Here is a 19,331-nt window from a genome sequence, read left to right as displayed (position 1 = left end):
CTCCCCTCAGCAATCGCATTTAAGTGAAGTGAAGTAGGGGGACCATCTATCCACCAGTGTCCGCGTTAAATCAGGTGAGAAACACACAAAAGTACCCGCCTTCAGTCATTCGTTCATCTCCTCTCCTGCCCGGAGTATCAATCTTCTCATTCACAACAGACCAAAAGAAAAAAAAAATTCTCGAAAAGAGAAAAATACTGAAGGCAGACGTTTCCGCAAGACACAGAAAAAAACGAAAACACCTATTGTTGAATAAGACATGCTCAACTGAATGGTCCCCCTGAAGTATTCCCCCAGGTGGATTGTACAACATACCACCTAGAGTCCTCTCATTGATAACGATCAAGCTAATGCGCTAGAACAGCAATTACACCTCCACTATCACTCGAACATTGAAATCCTCCAAAGTGAAATTCGTGTCTAGTTGTACTCCCGGTCTATCCCACCCCCTTCCTCATTGTTGCCACCTAAAATCAAACCGTTTGACACGCGTTCAACTAGTTTCAACCACTCGACAACAGATGGCCTAACTGGTCATGCTTCCAGTCCCTCTCGTCTCCCTAACATTAGCCATGTGCTGTTGCATCGTCTTCGAGGTCAAACACGTTGATCACCTCCAGCTGAATGACATCAGGCTCCAAATTCCAATTCAAAGGAGTACGCGTGTCAATTTAACCCCAGATTGGTCACCCCATGAGAAAAACGCTGCGCGTCGTTTTTCCTTAATGAAAAAAATTAATTTTAAAAAATTGCAAAATTTCAAAATAAAAAAATTAATGGACGACTGGACTTGTGCATTTATCACTTATACCATACATACTGCAGAAAATAATGACTTCTAATTGCGGATAAATTATTATTTGTTTATTCTCAATCACTCAAAATCATTATTCGACAAAAAAATGCAAAATTGTTAGCTTGGCCAGAAGCATTCGAAAAAAATCGAAAATCGATTCATCGGCCGTTGAAAACATCGAATGAATAACATCGACGTTGGGGCGTGAAAAATCGATGTTTTCGATTAATCGACAACCTAGCATAAGAAGGCGCGCTTTGCGCGCCAAACGCCTTGAAGGTTAGACCGGATATGACGGGCATAGACATCGATTATTTTCATAAATAGAGAAAAAATGATCGATATCTCGCAGTTTGATTATTTCGAGAATAATAAGGACATCGTCTACCCCCAGCGCTAGACAGTTTCACATAAAATGAAGACTGTTTCTTTCTGTTTCATTGCAAAATCTGCACAGGTCATCCCCGATGTCCAGCAAAGAGTTCCCCATCTCAAAAAGATTTCAGACCACTCAATTCCAGCCTTTGCATAAAAACCATTTGCTTTGTCCTCTGAAGTAGAGCGTTAAGTCCAGAATAAAAGATCTAAGACAGTAATCAAATATTAGCTCAACTGGTTTATCTGATGCTCCGGGGGTTAACCCCAAAATATGTCGACTGAAGTTATCTCCCAGGTTATCCTCTCCAACTTTCGCGTTTTTAAAGCATATCCTTTTACACTGTTTGTCGAAGGGATCAAAACCCCTCCATGACGAGAGCCCCAAAGCACCAACAGAGATTAGTAAACATCCACATCAATGTGAACGACAAGCCCTCTCTCCCTGCGTATCGCTTTACCTAACCTGGTAAATCGGATTTCAAGACACTACTGTCACAGAAAACAGAGGGAAAACAGACAGAAAGGTCTTTTGACGGTAGGATTGTCACGAACGTTTATTTCTGTGTCACGTGAAACCATGATCCCCCCCTGGATTGGATATTGGAAACTTGTTGATAGGATGCATCTGTCTTTTATTCACAATATTCTTCTTTCTTCATCGGGAGTTGAATTTGATCTCTTATTTGGGGATGAGGAGGGAGAAGTCTTATGCGATTAACACGTCATGAGGACAAAGGATCCCCTGTCATGGCAAGGATTTTTTGTGTGGAGCCGTGGCTTTCGGTATGTTTGTACACAGTTCGAATTGGGGGTTGTTTTGGTAAGGCTGATATTCGTTGATATTTGATCATCTAAGTAGAATTTTTTCGGGGCTCCTGAGGCCATCTATAACGAAGACATGGATACATGAAATGTATTTCGATGGCTACTAAAGGTGAAGGATTATTAAAGGTTCAATTACACTGAGAGAAAAATATTATTCTTCTGACTATATTCCATCACCATCGAATTATCGTGAAAAAGTCCTCAACAATTTTTCATGGGTTACGGTAACTATGGCCGGAGAAGTAATTACTACAATGGAATGTAATCATGCAATCATTGCGAGTAGAACTATTTTATAGTTCTACTCGCGATAGATTTGTCGTGGTTACTTTTGAACTTTGATTGGTTTAACTGCATAACCTGTTAATGAAATTTACGAGGAAATGATGTAATCCTCTCGAAATCTCAAGAGATAACGTTCGCAAAGATGACAGTGAACTTTCAACATGAAGACGAATCGATCAGAGTTACCAGAGAGGACATGAATTATAAATGTAGCAGAGTCTTTGGAAGTTGCACACGAGGTTTTCGGAGGATGTTCCAAAGCAAGGAAGGTTCATTAAATATACAGGAGTCTTAGGGGTAGTCTCAACCCCGAAGGTTAAAATGGAATTAACACCCATTCCCCCAGCATTTTCACTCGGACAAGGAGGGAGATGAGATGGCATCATAAGTCTCCGGGTGATCCCCTGGCGTCTTCTATGACAATTCGGTAGTCCCCCTCGAGTCCTTCTGAAACTACTAAGCGAGAATTAGGAGAGGGGGTCTTCTAATATTCAATTAAGGCGTTTCATCTGAAAAATCGACATATCACAAAAATCATTTTTTGAGCGAATAACATGGCATACATATTTGATCAATTTATGGTAGGTTTCAGACAAGAAATCGGTGCTCTTCGGAATAAGGAGGAAGTTACTGAATGAAAAGGTGATGTCTTTTTTCGAAATGAGATAATATTCGAAGCGATTGAGCTTAAGCGACGGTTACATTTCTTTAATACCTGGAGGATTTCCTCTGCATAAACTCTCTATTCATTCAATATGAAACTCTCTGATTCATGATTCACTGAATCGAAGCTTTTAATACTCTTATTCATTTTCTCATCTTGTGATACGAAAAAACCGATTTCTTGTGGCAAGAAATTCTCACTTTATCATGAAATGTTCATGTTCAAGTCATGAACCCTTCACCGAAATCTGACATTGTCTGACACATTATCCGGAATTCTTATCCCAAGAAATTTATCCTCAAGAGATGAGATATTTGGCGCAAGAAATCACTGTTGTGATATTACGACGATATTTTTCTCAGTGTACGAATGATAGTTCCACAGCTCCTGTGAATTGACATGCCCTATTCTTTCGGTAAGTATCTTCCAATCAATTTATTTTTGAACGAAATTGTCATTTAGCGAAAGGGCAAGGAACTTGCCAGAATCTGCACATTGAGAAGTTTTCGATAGTTCCCTGTGGTGCGATATTCTCTCTTACGAATTCACTGTCATTGCTCGTCGAATTACGTTTAACCCGGCCAAGATGGCTACCGGAAATTACTGGGTGACCTTACTTAAGAGAGTTGGGAATATAGTCTGCATTTAGGGTCCAACCTCAGGGGGTAATAGGAAGTAAAGTGCGAGAGGGGTTGGGAGGAATATCGTCCGAGTATAAAGGGTCCAGGCGGCATTAATGAGGCAATACACCACGGTAGCAAGTCCAAGTCTATCCAATCCTAGCTTGATGATCCGTCCTCAATAACATTGTCTTTGGCTATCAAGCGAGTAAATTTACCAAGTTGGCCAATCATCTCGGATCTCATGTTATTTGAAATTACATTTGAATGGGAATTCGTGAATTGGGAAAACTATTCGACAATGATAAATTTTGATTTGCTGTAACAGAAAATTCTAGTTTTCTCCTGTGATAACTGCTAATTTTTTTTGGTTTTCAAATACTTCAAATTATATTTAGTTCTTCTAATTATATTTAGTTATTCATCATGATGAACAACTAAATATAATTGGAAGGCATGATGCGAAATTTGGAGACAAAAAGAGTTTCTAGAGAATTCCGAAAAAGGACAAAAACCTGGGATTGACTTCAGAACATTATTTTCCCAGTTTTAAGAACAATGCTTCTCATATCAGAATGATCTTTCCACCGAGTGCCGGGTGCGATGCCAAAAAGTAATGCTCGATAAGAAATTTCACAATTCAAGTTTACCAATAACCGTGCCATTGGGCTCTCCACCGTTTGTCCTTAATTCCAGTCAAGATTACAAATTGATTCCGTAGCAGTCTGTGTATGAATCAGGCGTCACGTGTGCAGGACGCACCCCTTGTACACGTATATAGACGGCACACGCTGGTTGTTGCCGAAAAGGTGGCAGGGGTGGCCTAGAACTTACCCCACCACTGTTTCAATTTCTCTCCAACCCCTCAACCCCCACTCACCCTCCTACAACACATTTTAGTACAGTTTCAATCGAAAGTTCGTACGAATTCCATCGATTATACTCAATCATCTGTTACCCCCATGTCTGTGAGAGTATAATGTGACATCAGAAAAAAATACTCACTGAATCAGATCGAGGGATCCGACTCTGCGAATTGATTTATGTCGGGTTTGACTTAATTCAAGTAGATTTTGCGCATTTTCTCGTGTAAATTTCAATTCTTTCAAATCTTTTTTTTTTTATTAATTCCAACATATTTTTATTCCATAGAATTATATTTACGACACTATTTTTTTTAATTTTAGCATCCAAACCTGTTGGTTTATTTTGCTAAAAAAATTCCATCATATTCTGTAAGAAAAAAATTGTCGTTTATGTAGTAGTACATTCTTCGTTTTTAGATAATTTAGTTGTTAGCTCTGGCTACGACACTAATTTAAATTTTTTACTAAAGATGAAAGAAACGTGAAGCTGTTTTATATCGAAATATCCCGAAACTGACTGACCACTAATCCTCAATTCCGATTGGTCAATGAGTTACGTAAAGTAGTCGCTGAAAAAAATCCCCGGTATTTTCAAATTCTTCAAGTGCCAAAAATTTTTTCTGCGTCACATTTTTCATTTTTTCATGTGTGGAGTTTATCTTTATATCAAAAGATATCTAAATTGCCTAATTGTTGATCATGAGAAAAAAACAGTATTTCTACATTTTTTCTACTCACAAATTATTTTTCACTTCCCAAATTTTTATTTTGTCATTTATCATACGCAAAAATGATCAACTCTGGCTTCCCAGATATTCATACATAAATTGTAAGCTCTACAAAGTTCATGAATTCTTCGGTTTCCCAAATATTCCGAGAAAAATCTTTGAAGATCTACGGTTATCTGGAAAACTGTGAAATTTTCCGAAGATTTCAAGATTCTTTTGTATTTTCTAGGAAATCGATTCATAACCCTCCCCTCATTTTTCAACAATTACAGATTATAATCAAATTATTTGAAGCAGTAAAAAAAAGAATTGATCGAAGATTAAAAATTATTCATCGATTCACCCTTCCTTCTCTTAATTCTCTTCAAGTCATTATCAATATTTATAAAACATCTATGATTATATGAAGTTCAATAAATTCGATTTCTTCATTTTCACAACGGGAATCTGCTAGAACCGAGTTGAAAACTGCTTGAACCATTAAGTTTTTTTATAAAATAACGAAATTCCATTTTCCTCGTATGTCCAGTGAACACGGAGAGAAATGTTCAGTAAAAATTACGGAACTCGCAATTCACTCACCGATTACGGAATCGACTCAGAAAATTTGAGTGACGGTATCGTAATTTTTCACAGGAGATTCAGATAAAAATTACGGAACGCTCCGGAAAAATTCCGTGACAGTTCCATAAAATTTCCTACAACCACATTTTGCTCCGAAATTACGGAAAAGATAGGGGAGCATGGGGCAAAATGAAACAGTGGGAAAATCTCGTCATCTAAAGGAGATAGGACATTTTTGATGAGGACCTTTTTTGTAGCTTTTAAAATTCTCTACAAAAAAGGTTTTTATGAAAATCGTCCTATCTCCCTTAGATCACAAGATTTTCTTGCTGTTTCATTTTGCCCCGTGTTTCATTTTGCCCCACCGTCCCCTACGTAATTTTTATTGAATATTTTTCTCCGTGAATATGTAATTTTCCAAAAACTGCGTCCTGCAAAGGACATTTTCAGTTAAGTCACGGGCTAAATCTGGCGAACACTGGGAGTTATGATCGATGCCGCGGGCGATTATTACTTGCTTCTCTGCAGGGGGGATTAAAGGGAAACTGGATGGAGGGGTTTGTGGGCTTTTTCTCACTCTATCCTACCATTCGCACAACCCAACACTGTCGACGCTGTCGCTCCTCGTTTTGTCGTCATCATCAGTATGGTGTCAAAACCGGTGTGGACCCCTGCCCTTTCCCCCCCACCCCCTTCTTTTATTCTACACGTGACACTTCCTAAAATCCCTATTGCTCTACGTGACAAATCTTAATTGGACAATTTTGGGAGTGAGCGGAATGGATTCGACATGGTGACGAGAAAATACAGACCCAGTTATTATCGCTCTTGTGATCATCACTTAAACTTCAGATTCAGGCGGAGATACTGGCGTTGTTGGGCAAAAGGGTGTAACTCGATTTTTTTCGCTACTTTGCTTTCGCAATTTGTTTATTTACTCATTTGTTTGGCGATCGACCAATTGCAGGGTCAAGAATTTCGTCGTCGTGTATAAGAACTAAATAAAGTACTGATAATAATGCTAGATAAATAAAATATTGACATGTAAAAGAAATGTAAAAGAAAGTAGACAAAGCGCTGTTTTATGAAATTCCTGGAGAAAACAATTTATTTTCAACAGATGAATTATTTTTTCCCATGTTCACCGCTCAAGTACGGCGTCCACGCCACATACGGACCCTTTCCGTGATTAATACAAATTCATTGTCTTTCGTACTGTTGTAGATATCGAAATTATAAAAATTTCCACATGGGATAGATAAAACTATCAACATAATGCGAGTCAATTTTTTTTCAAGCTATTTATAATATTTTTTTCCAATACGTAAACATTACGGAACTGAATTTAATGTCGGATACATATTCAAACCTCTCGTTTATCGAGATTATTTTTATCAAAAATTATGAAGTCTTTAACGAACATACTCTATGCATTCCTTTGTCGAATGGCGCAAACGAAATTTCGATTCGATGGATTACTGATTTATTGTTAACAAATTTCCGGCAACTGTTTGTACCATCAAACTGAGATTTTCTGTCTTGGAAATTCCAGAAAAATTTGTATAAAAAAATACTCTAAGTGAACAACTTTTTGGTAAAAGCTCAAGATTATCATTATCTTTTAGTTCATAATTTTTTGATCATTAGTATAGAAGTTGTCGCGTATTGAACAGCGAATTCGAGTTGACGGGCGGCCGCCGGCCGATGAGGACACACCGGTTGAATGAAATCGCTCGTTACGCGACGTTGCGGAAACTCGCTAAACGCGCCCGGCCAATGTAGAATGAATTCGGCAACGCTGACGCTTAAATAACACGCCGCATCTCCGCGCGGAGGTGACCAAGTCGCAGGATCGCGTATGATGACCGCCCCAGGATTTAAAAAAAGCGTGAATTTTTTTTCTCAGCTAAATAAATCTTCAAAATATTCATGAGTATCTTAAAAATTGTTGGGGAAAAATCAGTTGTCTTTTGGATCAGTGACACGAAATTTCTCTGTCTTTCACGGACACCAGAGCTTTCAATCTCCTCAAAATTGATCCTCTGGCAGAGCAAAAATCGTCGAGAGGATATCGCAAGTAAATTCCTACACCTCCAATAACCCCCGGCATCAGCATTCTCCCTCTTCACATATGTACACCCGAATGCCTAGACGTTAAAATAAAAACGAAAAAAGCACTCGAAAAAGGAAGAAGGAGAAAAAAAAACCGAAAAACAAAGCGGGAGGGATGAGCAAAGTGGAAGTTGTGGAACGAGGATGGTAGAGAAAGTGATTGGGGCCAAACGGGAACGGAAACAAAAGGCGACGCGGGACGATACGCGCAGTATGGCGGCGCTTCCGGCTCGCTCACCGCACACAATACCCTGTACCTCTCTCTGTAGCTCTCTTTCTACCCCTCTCTTGCCCTCCCGCACTCGTGTTTTTAACTCTTCTCCCTTGTATCCCAGCGCCGTATAACTCTTTCCTCTTTTTGGTATACGCGTTTTGCCTACCCCGGGCTATATCCTCTTTTCCGCCACTCGACAAACGCCTCCCACCCCTCACCCCCCATGTTCTTTCATCCTCTGCCAACCGACGCTCTACGTGTATCCTCCTGCCTCCCTTGTGTTATTTTCTTTCTCTACTTCTGCTTCCTCCTTGTTTTCAATTCTTACCTTTACCCAGTCATCCGCGCGTTTTTTTTCAATTTCTCCTCCCTCTTTTCCTTTTGTTTATTTTTATTTTCCTCACTACACGTGTCTGTTTACGCGCTTTCTTACTACTCAGTGTGACGAAATGTATGGAGATGTGAGTTGAACGTATGACATCCAGAGGTCGCTCTCTCCTTTGTTCATCATCGGGACTGGGCACTACTCAGAATATTAAAAAATACTTCGACATTGAGGGGTTTCTTGTTTTTGTTCGCAGGCAGGGCTTTGACGATCGGTCATGTGGAAATTTTGTTTCTTGGGTTTAAATGTATGGCGCACTTTTTGAAAATTAGTCATGGAGGTGCCGGGCTTTTCACGCGTCGCGTTCATCAAGGTAATATTTTTGTCAGTGCAGATGAGCGAAGCGAATACGGTAACGACACGAGCTTTTTATTCTTCGGGAAATTTTTATTTCAGATTCCCCAGAGGTAGAGACGCGGGAAAACACGGATATCCAAGTATTTTTTACAGTATAGTACAGCAAAAATTGTTACTAAGTGATTTTAAAAGAAGTTTACCAAAGATTAATCAGTTCCTTATGTAATTAATTGATGTTATTCGGATATCCGGCGCCAATCGATCCCAAAAATATTGGAATAATTTAGTAAATTGATGAACTGTGTCGCTTGTGCTTCGACGAGTTACTATCACCTCATTTGAAACTTTGAGTAATTCAGTAGCGAAGTGGTAAAAGGAGATGAGTCAATTTTTACTACTGACCAGTTTTCAATGAATATCTCGGAATCTACGGGAGATAGCAAAACTTTTGTTATAACCTTTTTTGTGGAGCTGATTGAGTGCTACAACAAATGTAGTTACGAAAATTTCGCTATCGCCCTTAGATTCGGAAATATTCCTCAAAAACTCAACTGGGGATGAGTCGACTTATCTCCGTTTACCACTTCACTACTGAATTGTATTAATTATTAATTGGAATAATGTTTTGTCGTGTTTAAGATTGCTATAAAGATAAAATTATACATTGTAACTTGAAAATAATATTTATATATCACAAGCTCGTAATTTTCTGTGAAGGAAAATCGCCGATTTTGATAACTTGAATAAATTATATATTTCAAGGTAACAAATTTATAATTTCCGTTGCACCCATCATTTTTAATTGAATAATATATCATTTAAATACCAAAAAAATATTACACTCACTTTTTTATTTAAGTTTGAAAATAATTTTAATTCTCGATTGTAATTCAACAATTAATTCAAAATATTGGAATTTGATTTTTCAATTAATCAAATAATAAGCGGGCATGAACTTCGATTAATTTAATTAATTTCGAATGACTTTGGGATGATTTCAAAACGTCATTGTCGTTTCAGAAATGATTTCAGAGAGTTGACATCACGTGATGGCAGTGATTTCGATGATTTCAATGATTTCACATGATTTCATCACAGAGTGGCGCCATGATTTCAGCCTCGACTTCAATTATTCAGTACGATATCATTCGCTCATGGTTCGACTTTGTTTTATCTCACAATTTTTTCTGCATTCCTCATTTATACTATTTACATCACGTAAAAATTCTCTCATTTTTAATTTCTATGAAATTGTTCACGTTTAACACGAATTGCATTTTCTTAAATAACATTCTGAAATTATCCTGAGTATAGAATTAACATGTTAATATACACAAAAATGTCGCCCTCTTTTTTTCTTCTCGTTATTTTTTTCGCATCATTTTTTCCGTCAATTGTCCCAAAGAAAAGTGAAAACCGATCCACATCATTTAAAATATGACGAGCGGGTCGCGTGGCTGTCCTAGTAGCAAAAAATCAAGGTTAATCTCACGATAATCCCCAGTCTCGGGGGGTCTCAGAGGGTCATAAAACTTGTCGAGAGAACGGCGCGGGAACAGCGCAAGTACCATCCTCAAGGACTCGGAAAATCTGTGAAAGCAGGGGGATTTCGTTGAGAGGCGCGTGGATTCCTCCCACCCCTATATTTCTTCCTCGTTTTCTTTGACGACCAAAGGTACCCCGGGATGCTAATAAACATGTTTCTAGCATCGCCGTCTCTTTTCAGTGCCACGAGAGTTGACCTTTTTCAACCGAACGGTGAAAATGTTACGGCCGATGTAAATGCTTGAGAAAAAATTTCGTGGTCATGGCTTGTAATATGAAAAAGTGAAAAGTTTTGAAAACTTTTTCCTCCATTCGTTCGTGCCCCCTATTCTTCTATAAATGGGCGGATCAATGTTTGTGATTTCAGTGTTGACCATAAAAAATGATATTGAATAGGATAGCAAGAACGGGGCGGCGGAGTAGGAGAATAATGCGCATTCACAAAAGATTGCTAATAATCGTATTGAGGGGGAATTTTCTCGTCATCAAACTTCCGGCGTTTTTTACTTGCGTTTTTCTCACGGGTGGAATATTTATTTTTCATCGGAATGGATTATCGACATCCGCAATCTCCGGAGAGTGGAAAGAATAAAATTATTTCCTGCTGAATTTTTTTCTATCATCTCCATCATTTCACGAGTTTTCTCAGGATAATGGGCATTTCCATCGTTCAATTGCATTTTAGGATTTTTAACATTTTATTACATTTATCACTGCACTGATAGAAAAAATTAGTTATTGTTAACGAATGGATTTGGCTGGAGACGGGGGTCTATTCGGTCTCACCAAATGTTCATTCGTTAATAGTTAACGAATCTCGTTTGAAATAAATGAGTCAGTCTATCAGTGTGGTAATCTATTAGGCTCTTAATTTGCTGTGTAACGCTTATTTGATATTTGTAAACATCTGTCCCCCTTGCTATGAGGGTTCTCAAGAGCAATAAACTAAATAATAATAAATAATAATAAATAACTATTATTTTTCTGACAATTCCCCTGTAGTTGAAGTTATCATTGAAATTTCTCTCAGTGCAAGACAAGAATGACATATTTCATGTCTTGTTTTGTCCTGCGGCTTATTTTTCTCTGCATTCATCGTGCACTTAAAAATCCTCAAATTTCACGAATAAAAATCTACACGTGACCCTCCAATAGGCCATTAAACCAATCAAGACTCTGCTTACCATAGCCATAACCACGACCGCATTGTCCCGAATGTTGAAACTGCAAAATTGGAATAACACAAAACGCAATAAACTTCATGGTCCGCCCCCAAACTTATAGAATAGCTGCCCTCGGTCATGGGAAGGGTGGAGAATGCACTAGGTGGTATGGGAAAAGGTGAGTACAATGGAAATTGAGGTGGAAATAGTCGTAGCCGATTGACCCAGAAAGTCAAAGGGTTTTCGCCACAGTCATTTTATTGACTCAACTTTTGGATTGAAAATGCCCCACCCCCCTCTGTGTTTCACGTTATGGGTCACTCTCGTCCTTGGCCTCGCAGGACAATGAACGAGTCGAAATTTCATTGTCTCCACCTCCCACTTGCCGTGCAGATACTAAAAGGGAAAATGTGACGCGATTTATTTTACGCGAAAATCGGTGAAACTTCAGACATTAAATTCTCACAAAATCGGCCATAAATTATCCGTGTCCTTCATTACTTTTGTTTTGTGGAATATCATGTTCCGTCTCTGTCGTCGGAGGTGCGTCCGCAGTAGGCGGAGAAGGGGACACATTGGGTGACCCCTGGTGCAAAAATCCGGCTTCAAGAGTCGATGACCTGTCCAAATATTGTCCGGGATTATCCAAAGTGGCCGTTTAGTCTTATCCCCTTAACCCATTCGCAGTTGCCATTGGCGTGTTAATTGTTTCTCAAAAATATGAATTTTTCCACTGTCCTGGTGAATGATTATTTTCGTTGGGGTTAACCGCGTTAGGATGGGGCGGGTTTGTTTGGGATTTTGGCTTTTAATCCCGGGATTTACATTAGGATTGTGCCCAGAGGATTATTAGCGATGGAAAATGAGAGCAACTTTTGCTTGGGGGACATTATTGGTTGTTGCGCAATTTTTCATCATTTTAATAGGTTTTTTTTAAAGCTTATTTTTAGTTTTTTTAAGAGAAAAATAAAATTGGAATTTTATACTTGAGGAAATAGACATTCTCATTCACACTTTGAAAGAAATATCGCGTGAGAGGTTGAGTCGACACTTCAAAAAAACTTTGAACTCGTTATTTATTTAACAGAATGAGATTAACTAAAGTAACTTTTGCATGAGGGAAATTATTGGTTGTTGCGTAACTTTTGATTATTTAAATCTGTTTTTTTTAAATACATTTTTATTTTTTTAAAGAGAAAAATAAAATTGGAATTTTATACTCGAGCAAATAGACATTTTTATTCCCAAATTGGAAAAATATTGCCTGAGAAGTTGAGTCAACACTTCAAAAAGATTTAAATACTTTTTATGTTTTGTTCATCATAAATTATAATTCAATTTATAATGATCCCAAATTAAACCTGTTCAATCCATTTTTTTTCCCAAGAACATTCGCAATTATTCAATCATCATCACTCTCCTAAAAAAAAACTTCAGCAAATTATGCACCCAGAAAAATGATTTATTTGATTCAAATAAACTTGATTTAAATGCCCGTAATAAATTATTTTATTTCAGTGGTACGAAATAATTTTTTTTTCAAATTGAATAAAAAATTTTATTCCAAATTTTGTTGATATTGAATAAATATTTCTTTTACTATTAATAAATCTTCATTTAATCCAAACAAATTCTTTACGAATACCAAATAATTTTTCTTTGAACTAAACAAATATTTATTTAATACTAAAAATTTATTATCGCTTTAAGTCGGTAATAAAATCGAAAAAGATTGCTCCACGACTATTCTTGAAACACACTTTCGAAATTCTTCCATAAACTACGTGAAACCGTGATTTCCTCAACATAAAAAAACAGTTCATTTTCCCTGAATAAATTATTTCGTCAAACCTAATAAAAATTCTGTTCGTCATAAATAAATAGTTCATTTAATACAATTAAATCCCTCTCGGACCAACCAAACAAGTTCATTCACTCCTAATAAAACTGCTCTTCAAATAATAAAAAAATTCCACCTAAAAATTTTACGCGATTAAAAAAAAATCTCTGTAGAGGAGGATGGGTTAAAATGGACACTTTTGACTTTTTAAAAAATATTCATAACTCAGAAACAGATTTATCGATTGCGCTCAGTCTAAGCTCATTACAAAGAGGAATCATTATTCTTTCTACTGAAAATAGTATATTTCGTAACGAGTGCAAAAAAGTGTTTTCTCAACATTTTTTCACGAGTTACGAACAATATTTTTCATCACAATGTGGCGGAAATTGCCTAAAAGTCCACTTTTCGTCACAGCGTGATGAAAATAAAATTGTCCCATTTCATGACCAATTCAACAAGTCATGAACATTAAAAAAAAAATCAAAAGTATCCATTTTACCCGACCCTCCCCTATATGTGCGCACAGTCCCAGCAATCGCTAAAAAGCATTCAATTAATCAGAAATAGGATTGAGTCTCGTGAGGAGGCCGGTGGAGCCCACGTGCGCGCGTGGGCAGGTAAACGCTACCGTCTCCCCGAAGAGTAGCCGAAGCAGTGGGAGTAGAGTGAAATCGCCCAAGTTTCATCAAGTCCTGCGAGCAGAGGTAGGAAGACGTACGAAACCCGCAAGGCGAAGCGAGAGAGCCTCACCGCTCGCGAGCAGTGAGAGTGAGAGGCTGTAGCGCGAGCAGTGAGAGTGTGTTTTCCCCCCGACCGTATAGGTAGAACTTGTCAAGGCCTTAGGTACCGCCAGCAACCCTCAAGCCTTGGTTAGGGGCCGAAGGCGGCGAGCCACTGAGGCCACAAACACGACCACCGTCCTCATTGGTCGACGCGTCACCACTGGGTGGGGCTCTGGGAAAAAGTTGGTGGGGGAAAAAATCCCCCCTAAATAGCTGCGGCAACGTAAGCGAAAAACTAGAATCCGCTCAGCCGGCATCGAGTGCGCGTCGTATTTTCCCCATTTAACTCCGAGCACTGTTGCAAACATCAACTGTAACAGTGCAGCCCCGACTCCACTCGATTCAAAACACCGTCACTATATCTATACATAATATTAGCCAGCATATATATATCAGTGTTTGTTCCTCGTCCTTCATTCGTTGTTTAGTGTGAATGAAGTGTTAAGTGAAGTGTGCAAAAAGTGATTGACAAGTTATCGCAATTGATCCTAGAATCCTAGGATCAATTGATCTACTGTGCACCCACGCAAGGATTTATAATAATCGCGATAGCCAATCAACGGGGGACTATTTAAAAATGCACCTACCCGAGGGACCAAATGGAATGGAGATCTTCAGCCATGTACACGATACACTCAGAGCATGTCACGGAGATCTTGTGCAAACCGGTAGTCCTGCTATTTTGTGCAGCGCACTGCCAACGCACTGGAGATCCAACAAATCATTACCAGTTGCATTCAAAGTTGTTGCACTTGACGACGTCAGTGACGGTACACTCGTCACCATTCGCGCTGGCAATGACGAGAATTGCTGCGGTGAACTGAGAAATTGCACCGCAGTCATGAAGAATCAAGTCGCCAAATTCAATGACTTGAGATTCGTCGGACGCAGTGGCAGAGGTAAACATTGACTATTACTACTGAAAATATTTTTAGTCCCTCACCTGTGATAAGTAATGTGATGTAATTTCTGGTGATTGTTTCTTCGCAGGCAAGTCATTCTCACTGACGATCCAAATCAGCTCAATTCCTTTCCAAGTCGCCACCTACACGAAAGCCATCAAAGTCACTGTAGACGGCCCCAGGGAGCCCCGATCCAAGTCGAGTAAGTACACCATCACTGTGGTCTTCCCTTTTCCTCACTGAACATCATATTTTTTCGTTGTATATATTTGCACCGTCACGTCATGATGAGACGGTTTTTATAATCACGATACGATTGAATTGTTATGTACAACCAAAATCCCTAAACAAACGCTCACTTCAACATATTTCATTCACAACGAAATCATCACATACAAATTATTTCGTGCACTAGTAACCAACTGTCGATATTTCGGCGACCAGCGCTGCGAGCTCTCAAAATTGTTTTTTTTTTACTGGAGAATTTTTCTAGAAAAATCTAAACTGTTCTAAAAAATCCGGAATTTACTGGGAAAATCTAGACTGCTCTAGAATTCGGATAGATGTCGCCACTGCGGATAAGGGACCATAAGGACTTTTTCCCCAAATGTCCCCCCGCAATGAAAACACAGACGTATCCACATAAAAAAAAGAAATCGGAAAGCTCTTTATGCTCATTATGACAATAAATGCGAGCTACTTGTTCAGAGATGTGTGCACCACATAGTGAATCCGCAAAACGGGTGTCGGAGGTTGTGACCCTCTCGCGGCGTTTAATAATCCCGGCGTATATCTGGCGGACCTCAAACCGCCAGTCGGCCGCTCAGTGGTCACACACAGAGAACCGGAGAGGGTGTCCATCGGGGTTTTCGGTGATGCTAGAGGGAGAGAGAGATGGCCAGTTGCCCTCCCCATTCACCTTGTGCTTCCGTTGCTCATGGAAACACAAACTAACACAAATTTTCCAAAACTGTATTCTCCCGATAAACGTAAATAGACAGTGGGAAGGGGTTTCATTTGCTGGCAGTGTTTCAAAAGTCGGTGTTCTTTTGATGATCGGCATAACGTTCACAATTAGCCGTCAAAGCCACCGGGCATTTTCCCCATCGTACAAGTCGGGGGGAAAAAAAACTACTGAAAAACACCAGGGGGAAAATAGTCTTACGATGTGCTGCAAAGAGATGCCGCCAAGCATTTGTGGGGTTTGTTTATAACACGGCATATGGCGGTAGCATATGTGCGCCACAAAACGGCAACTCTATAATAACCAGATCTCCCAGTTAGAGCTGAAGTCGTAGCGAGATCGTTAAAGATGCCCCAGGTTTTTTATGATTCATAAGAATTCTTTCTATCTCACTTTTTCATCTCTCAGTACTAAAATTATCCAGCTGCGGTCGTTAAATTCACGCCGAAATTGTCCGATTAATGCCCGATAAAAGTCTATTCCCAAGCTTTTTCGTAACAGAGCGTGTAAAATTGTGCCTAAAATATCTGACAACAGCCTTAATTTTTCCAGACTACCAGTACGGGCCGGGATTCCCCGGACTCGGTCTTCTCAATCCCTGGCTGGACGCGGCCTATCTCGGTCACGCGTGGCACCTGCATCATCCTGCTCTAATGAAAGGTAAGAATCGATCATCCCTTCGCAATCCATCCATCGTTTTGATGTACAAAAATCCCGAGGGGGATGAAAGGAAAGGGGAAAAAAACGCCAGGAGGGTTGGTATCGATTCGTTAGGTTCCGTGTGATGATTCATACTGGACCGAAGGGTGGAGGCCTCCTTTCATTCCCTTTCCCACAAGCTTTCCTCCCCACGGCTCTGAAATAACAATACAACAGACCTCATCTCCCTTTCGCTTCTGCACAAAGGCCTGTCGCTAATATACGGATATATATTTTTTTTTCCGCTTGAATAGGAACTGTACCAATGCCACCAGCGGATCTGTTCACACCAAGTTTTCCACCGACAGTACTGCCGTCCACCTATCCGTTCCACGAGCACGTCAAGTATCCAACGGAGTATCCTGGCATGCCGACCAACAAGACACCGGCATTACCAAACAGCCCATCGAGAACACCAACGAGAAGTCCAAGTGATAGTGGCAGTGAATCAGCGGCTGATGAAGTTCGCAGTGCCTTTGTGCCAATCAGAATAAATTCATTGCCACCTGCGTCGATAGCTGTTACCCCCTCGTCATCGTCACCAGGCAGGCCTGTGGCATCGAGAAAGCCGACGGAAGGTGTCAAGTGTGAGCTCAAAGCACCGACGACACTCATATCCAAGAGAAGTCCATCGCCGACTAAACTCCTGTCACCACCAGCTGCCAAGCCCGTTTGGAGGCCTTACTAATTTACCATTCTCCTTCGTTTCTAACTTTTCTCGTGATTTAATCTCAACACCGCTGGAAGGCTAGTGATGTCGACGAAGACGCCAGGCGTCTACGTGTGACTATTATTTTATACGTCAAAATTTCTTTGTTTCTTTCACTGGGTCGCGGTGGGGACTACGCTCTGGTCGCGAGGAACCCGCCATTAGCCCGGTGAATCGCAATTTTTCTTTTCCAATGCATTCGATTTTACTGTACATAATCTCCGAGCGAACGAATGGAAATGTGACTGATATATCATTATTGTACATACGAGAATTGTAGATAGAAAATGGACAATAATTTTTAGCATGCGTGACTGAATGAATCTTTTGTTCTTCTTTTGTGATTGTGTATAGGGGAGAGGGCAACAGACTGTGGGAGGAGAGGCCGTAACAATGTGGTGTAAATATGATCCTCGTACGTGTGATTGTGTTTCATGGGAGATGATAAAAAGAAAGTTATTTATAAATATTAATCATTAAGTCAGAGAGAAAATTTAATTTAATGTAAAGAGAGTAATATAGAGGATGCAGGTGGAATAAAAGAGAAACTTTTACCTGATATATTTTTTTGTCATTGAAACGTTAATCCTCGTGGAAATAATGGACTTGAGTTTAGTATGCGAGGGGTGTAGCAAGCCGGAGAGAAAAATTCAATAGAAATTACAAAAAAAACGCGGAAATTACGTTTCGAAACGCAATCCGCGAGCGAAGTAAAATTCAATAAAAAGTGTGAGTCGGAACCGAAATTGTACGAATCGCCACGTAAATTCTATGATTTGTTCCGTGGGGAGAACAAGTGGTTCCGTAATTTTTCCCCAACGATTGAGAAATTTTACGGAACGGAACGTAGAAATAACTCACCAGCTGCATAAAAATTCTTGAACCTTCCAGAATTTTTGATTTTCGAGGCGCAATAAGTCGGCAAGTTTCTGTAAGATTTTACTTCTTCGGGAAGAATTACGTGACAATTTCGTACTTTGTTCGGTGATGAACCTGAAAATTCACTGAACGTTTCAGATTTACTCTCTGGCATTTCTATAAAAATTGCCGGACAACGGTTCCCCTTGATTACGTGAACTGTTCCGTGTTTTTACTGAATATTTCTCTCCGTGTATATTACGCTTGACCACCGTTTTCGGCCCTTATATGGCCCTCACGGCCTGACACCCACTTTTTTTACCTTTATATGCTGACCCTCACCTTCATTTTTACTTACTTCATATTAAAAGTATATTTTATTCTTAAATCAGAATTATGGATATACTTCACTTCCAGTAAAATAAACTCAGTTCAACTGTATTCTTCCATGCTTATTCGTATTACCTCGAAACCCTTCTCACACTGGAAACAGTTGTAAAGATTTAACAATTGTGAAATCACCTATTCGGTGTTTTCAAATTGGTTGGAATAAATTTCCCACTAAGTCCCTCGGCCATTTCTCTGGGGCTTGAATCGAATGAAAAAAGTTCACGGAGACTCGTGCCGTCGTGAATGAGATTGAAACGTGCTACTTTGCGTGTCATTGGCAGAAGGATTCATGCACATACGTTCACACATGTAAAATCTTTTTTCTTCTCTACCTATTTTTTCTTCTCCCTTCTCTTCCCTTGCTGCATGGGTGACGATTTAAATTTCAATGGCAGCATGCCACACGGTAGTTTCAGGGGGCCCACGACAACATACCGTATATTCCCATATACTTTTAGGGGGATAAAAGATGAGAGGGGAAATTGGGATGAAGGGAGAGTGCATTTATATCGGATGGGGAGTTAGCGCGTGAGATCTGTATTAGTACCTATAGATTCTTGAGCTTTCAGGGATGCTCATTTTCACGTACACATCAGAGTTCCACTGACTTCAAATAGTTGATTAAATATTCACCAATGGAGCGGAGAAATTCATTAAATTTTATTCATCTTCAGATTTTTTTTCCTATCTTCATCAGAGCGGCCGCGATGTAATTTCATTCAGACTTGCGCCTGTTTTTTTT

At 39.4% G+C, this 19,331-nt stretch overlaps 1 protein-coding gene across 1 annotated transcript; it reads left to right on the top strand.

Annotated features, from left to right (window-relative positions):
- Positions 1-14,329: 14,329 nt before the first annotated feature.
- LOC107039630 (segmentation protein Runt) lies at positions 14,330-17,427 on the top strand. Its single transcript, XM_015259348.1, has 4 exons — positions 14,330-14,966; positions 15,058-15,171; positions 16,486-16,593; positions 16,887-17,427. Exons 1-4 carry the CDS (start codon positions 14,645-14,647, stop codon positions 17,318-17,320), a joined length of 978 nt encoding a protein of 325 aa, XP_015114834.1. The 5' UTR covers positions 14,330-14,644; the 3' UTR covers positions 17,321-17,427.
- The last annotated feature ends 1,904 nt before the right edge of the window (positions 17,428-19,331 follow it).

Source organism: Diachasma alloeum, unplaced genomic scaffold (assembly GCF_001412515.2).
Source record: "Diachasma alloeum isolate Michigan unplaced genomic scaffold, Dall2.0 Dall_scaffold_00302, whole genome shotgun sequence".
Lineage (NCBI taxonomy): Eukaryota > Metazoa > Arthropoda > Insecta > Hymenoptera > Braconidae > Diachasma > Diachasma alloeum.
Note: the sequence above shows the minus strand (reverse complement) of the source record. Positions and strands in the feature narration are given on the sequence as shown.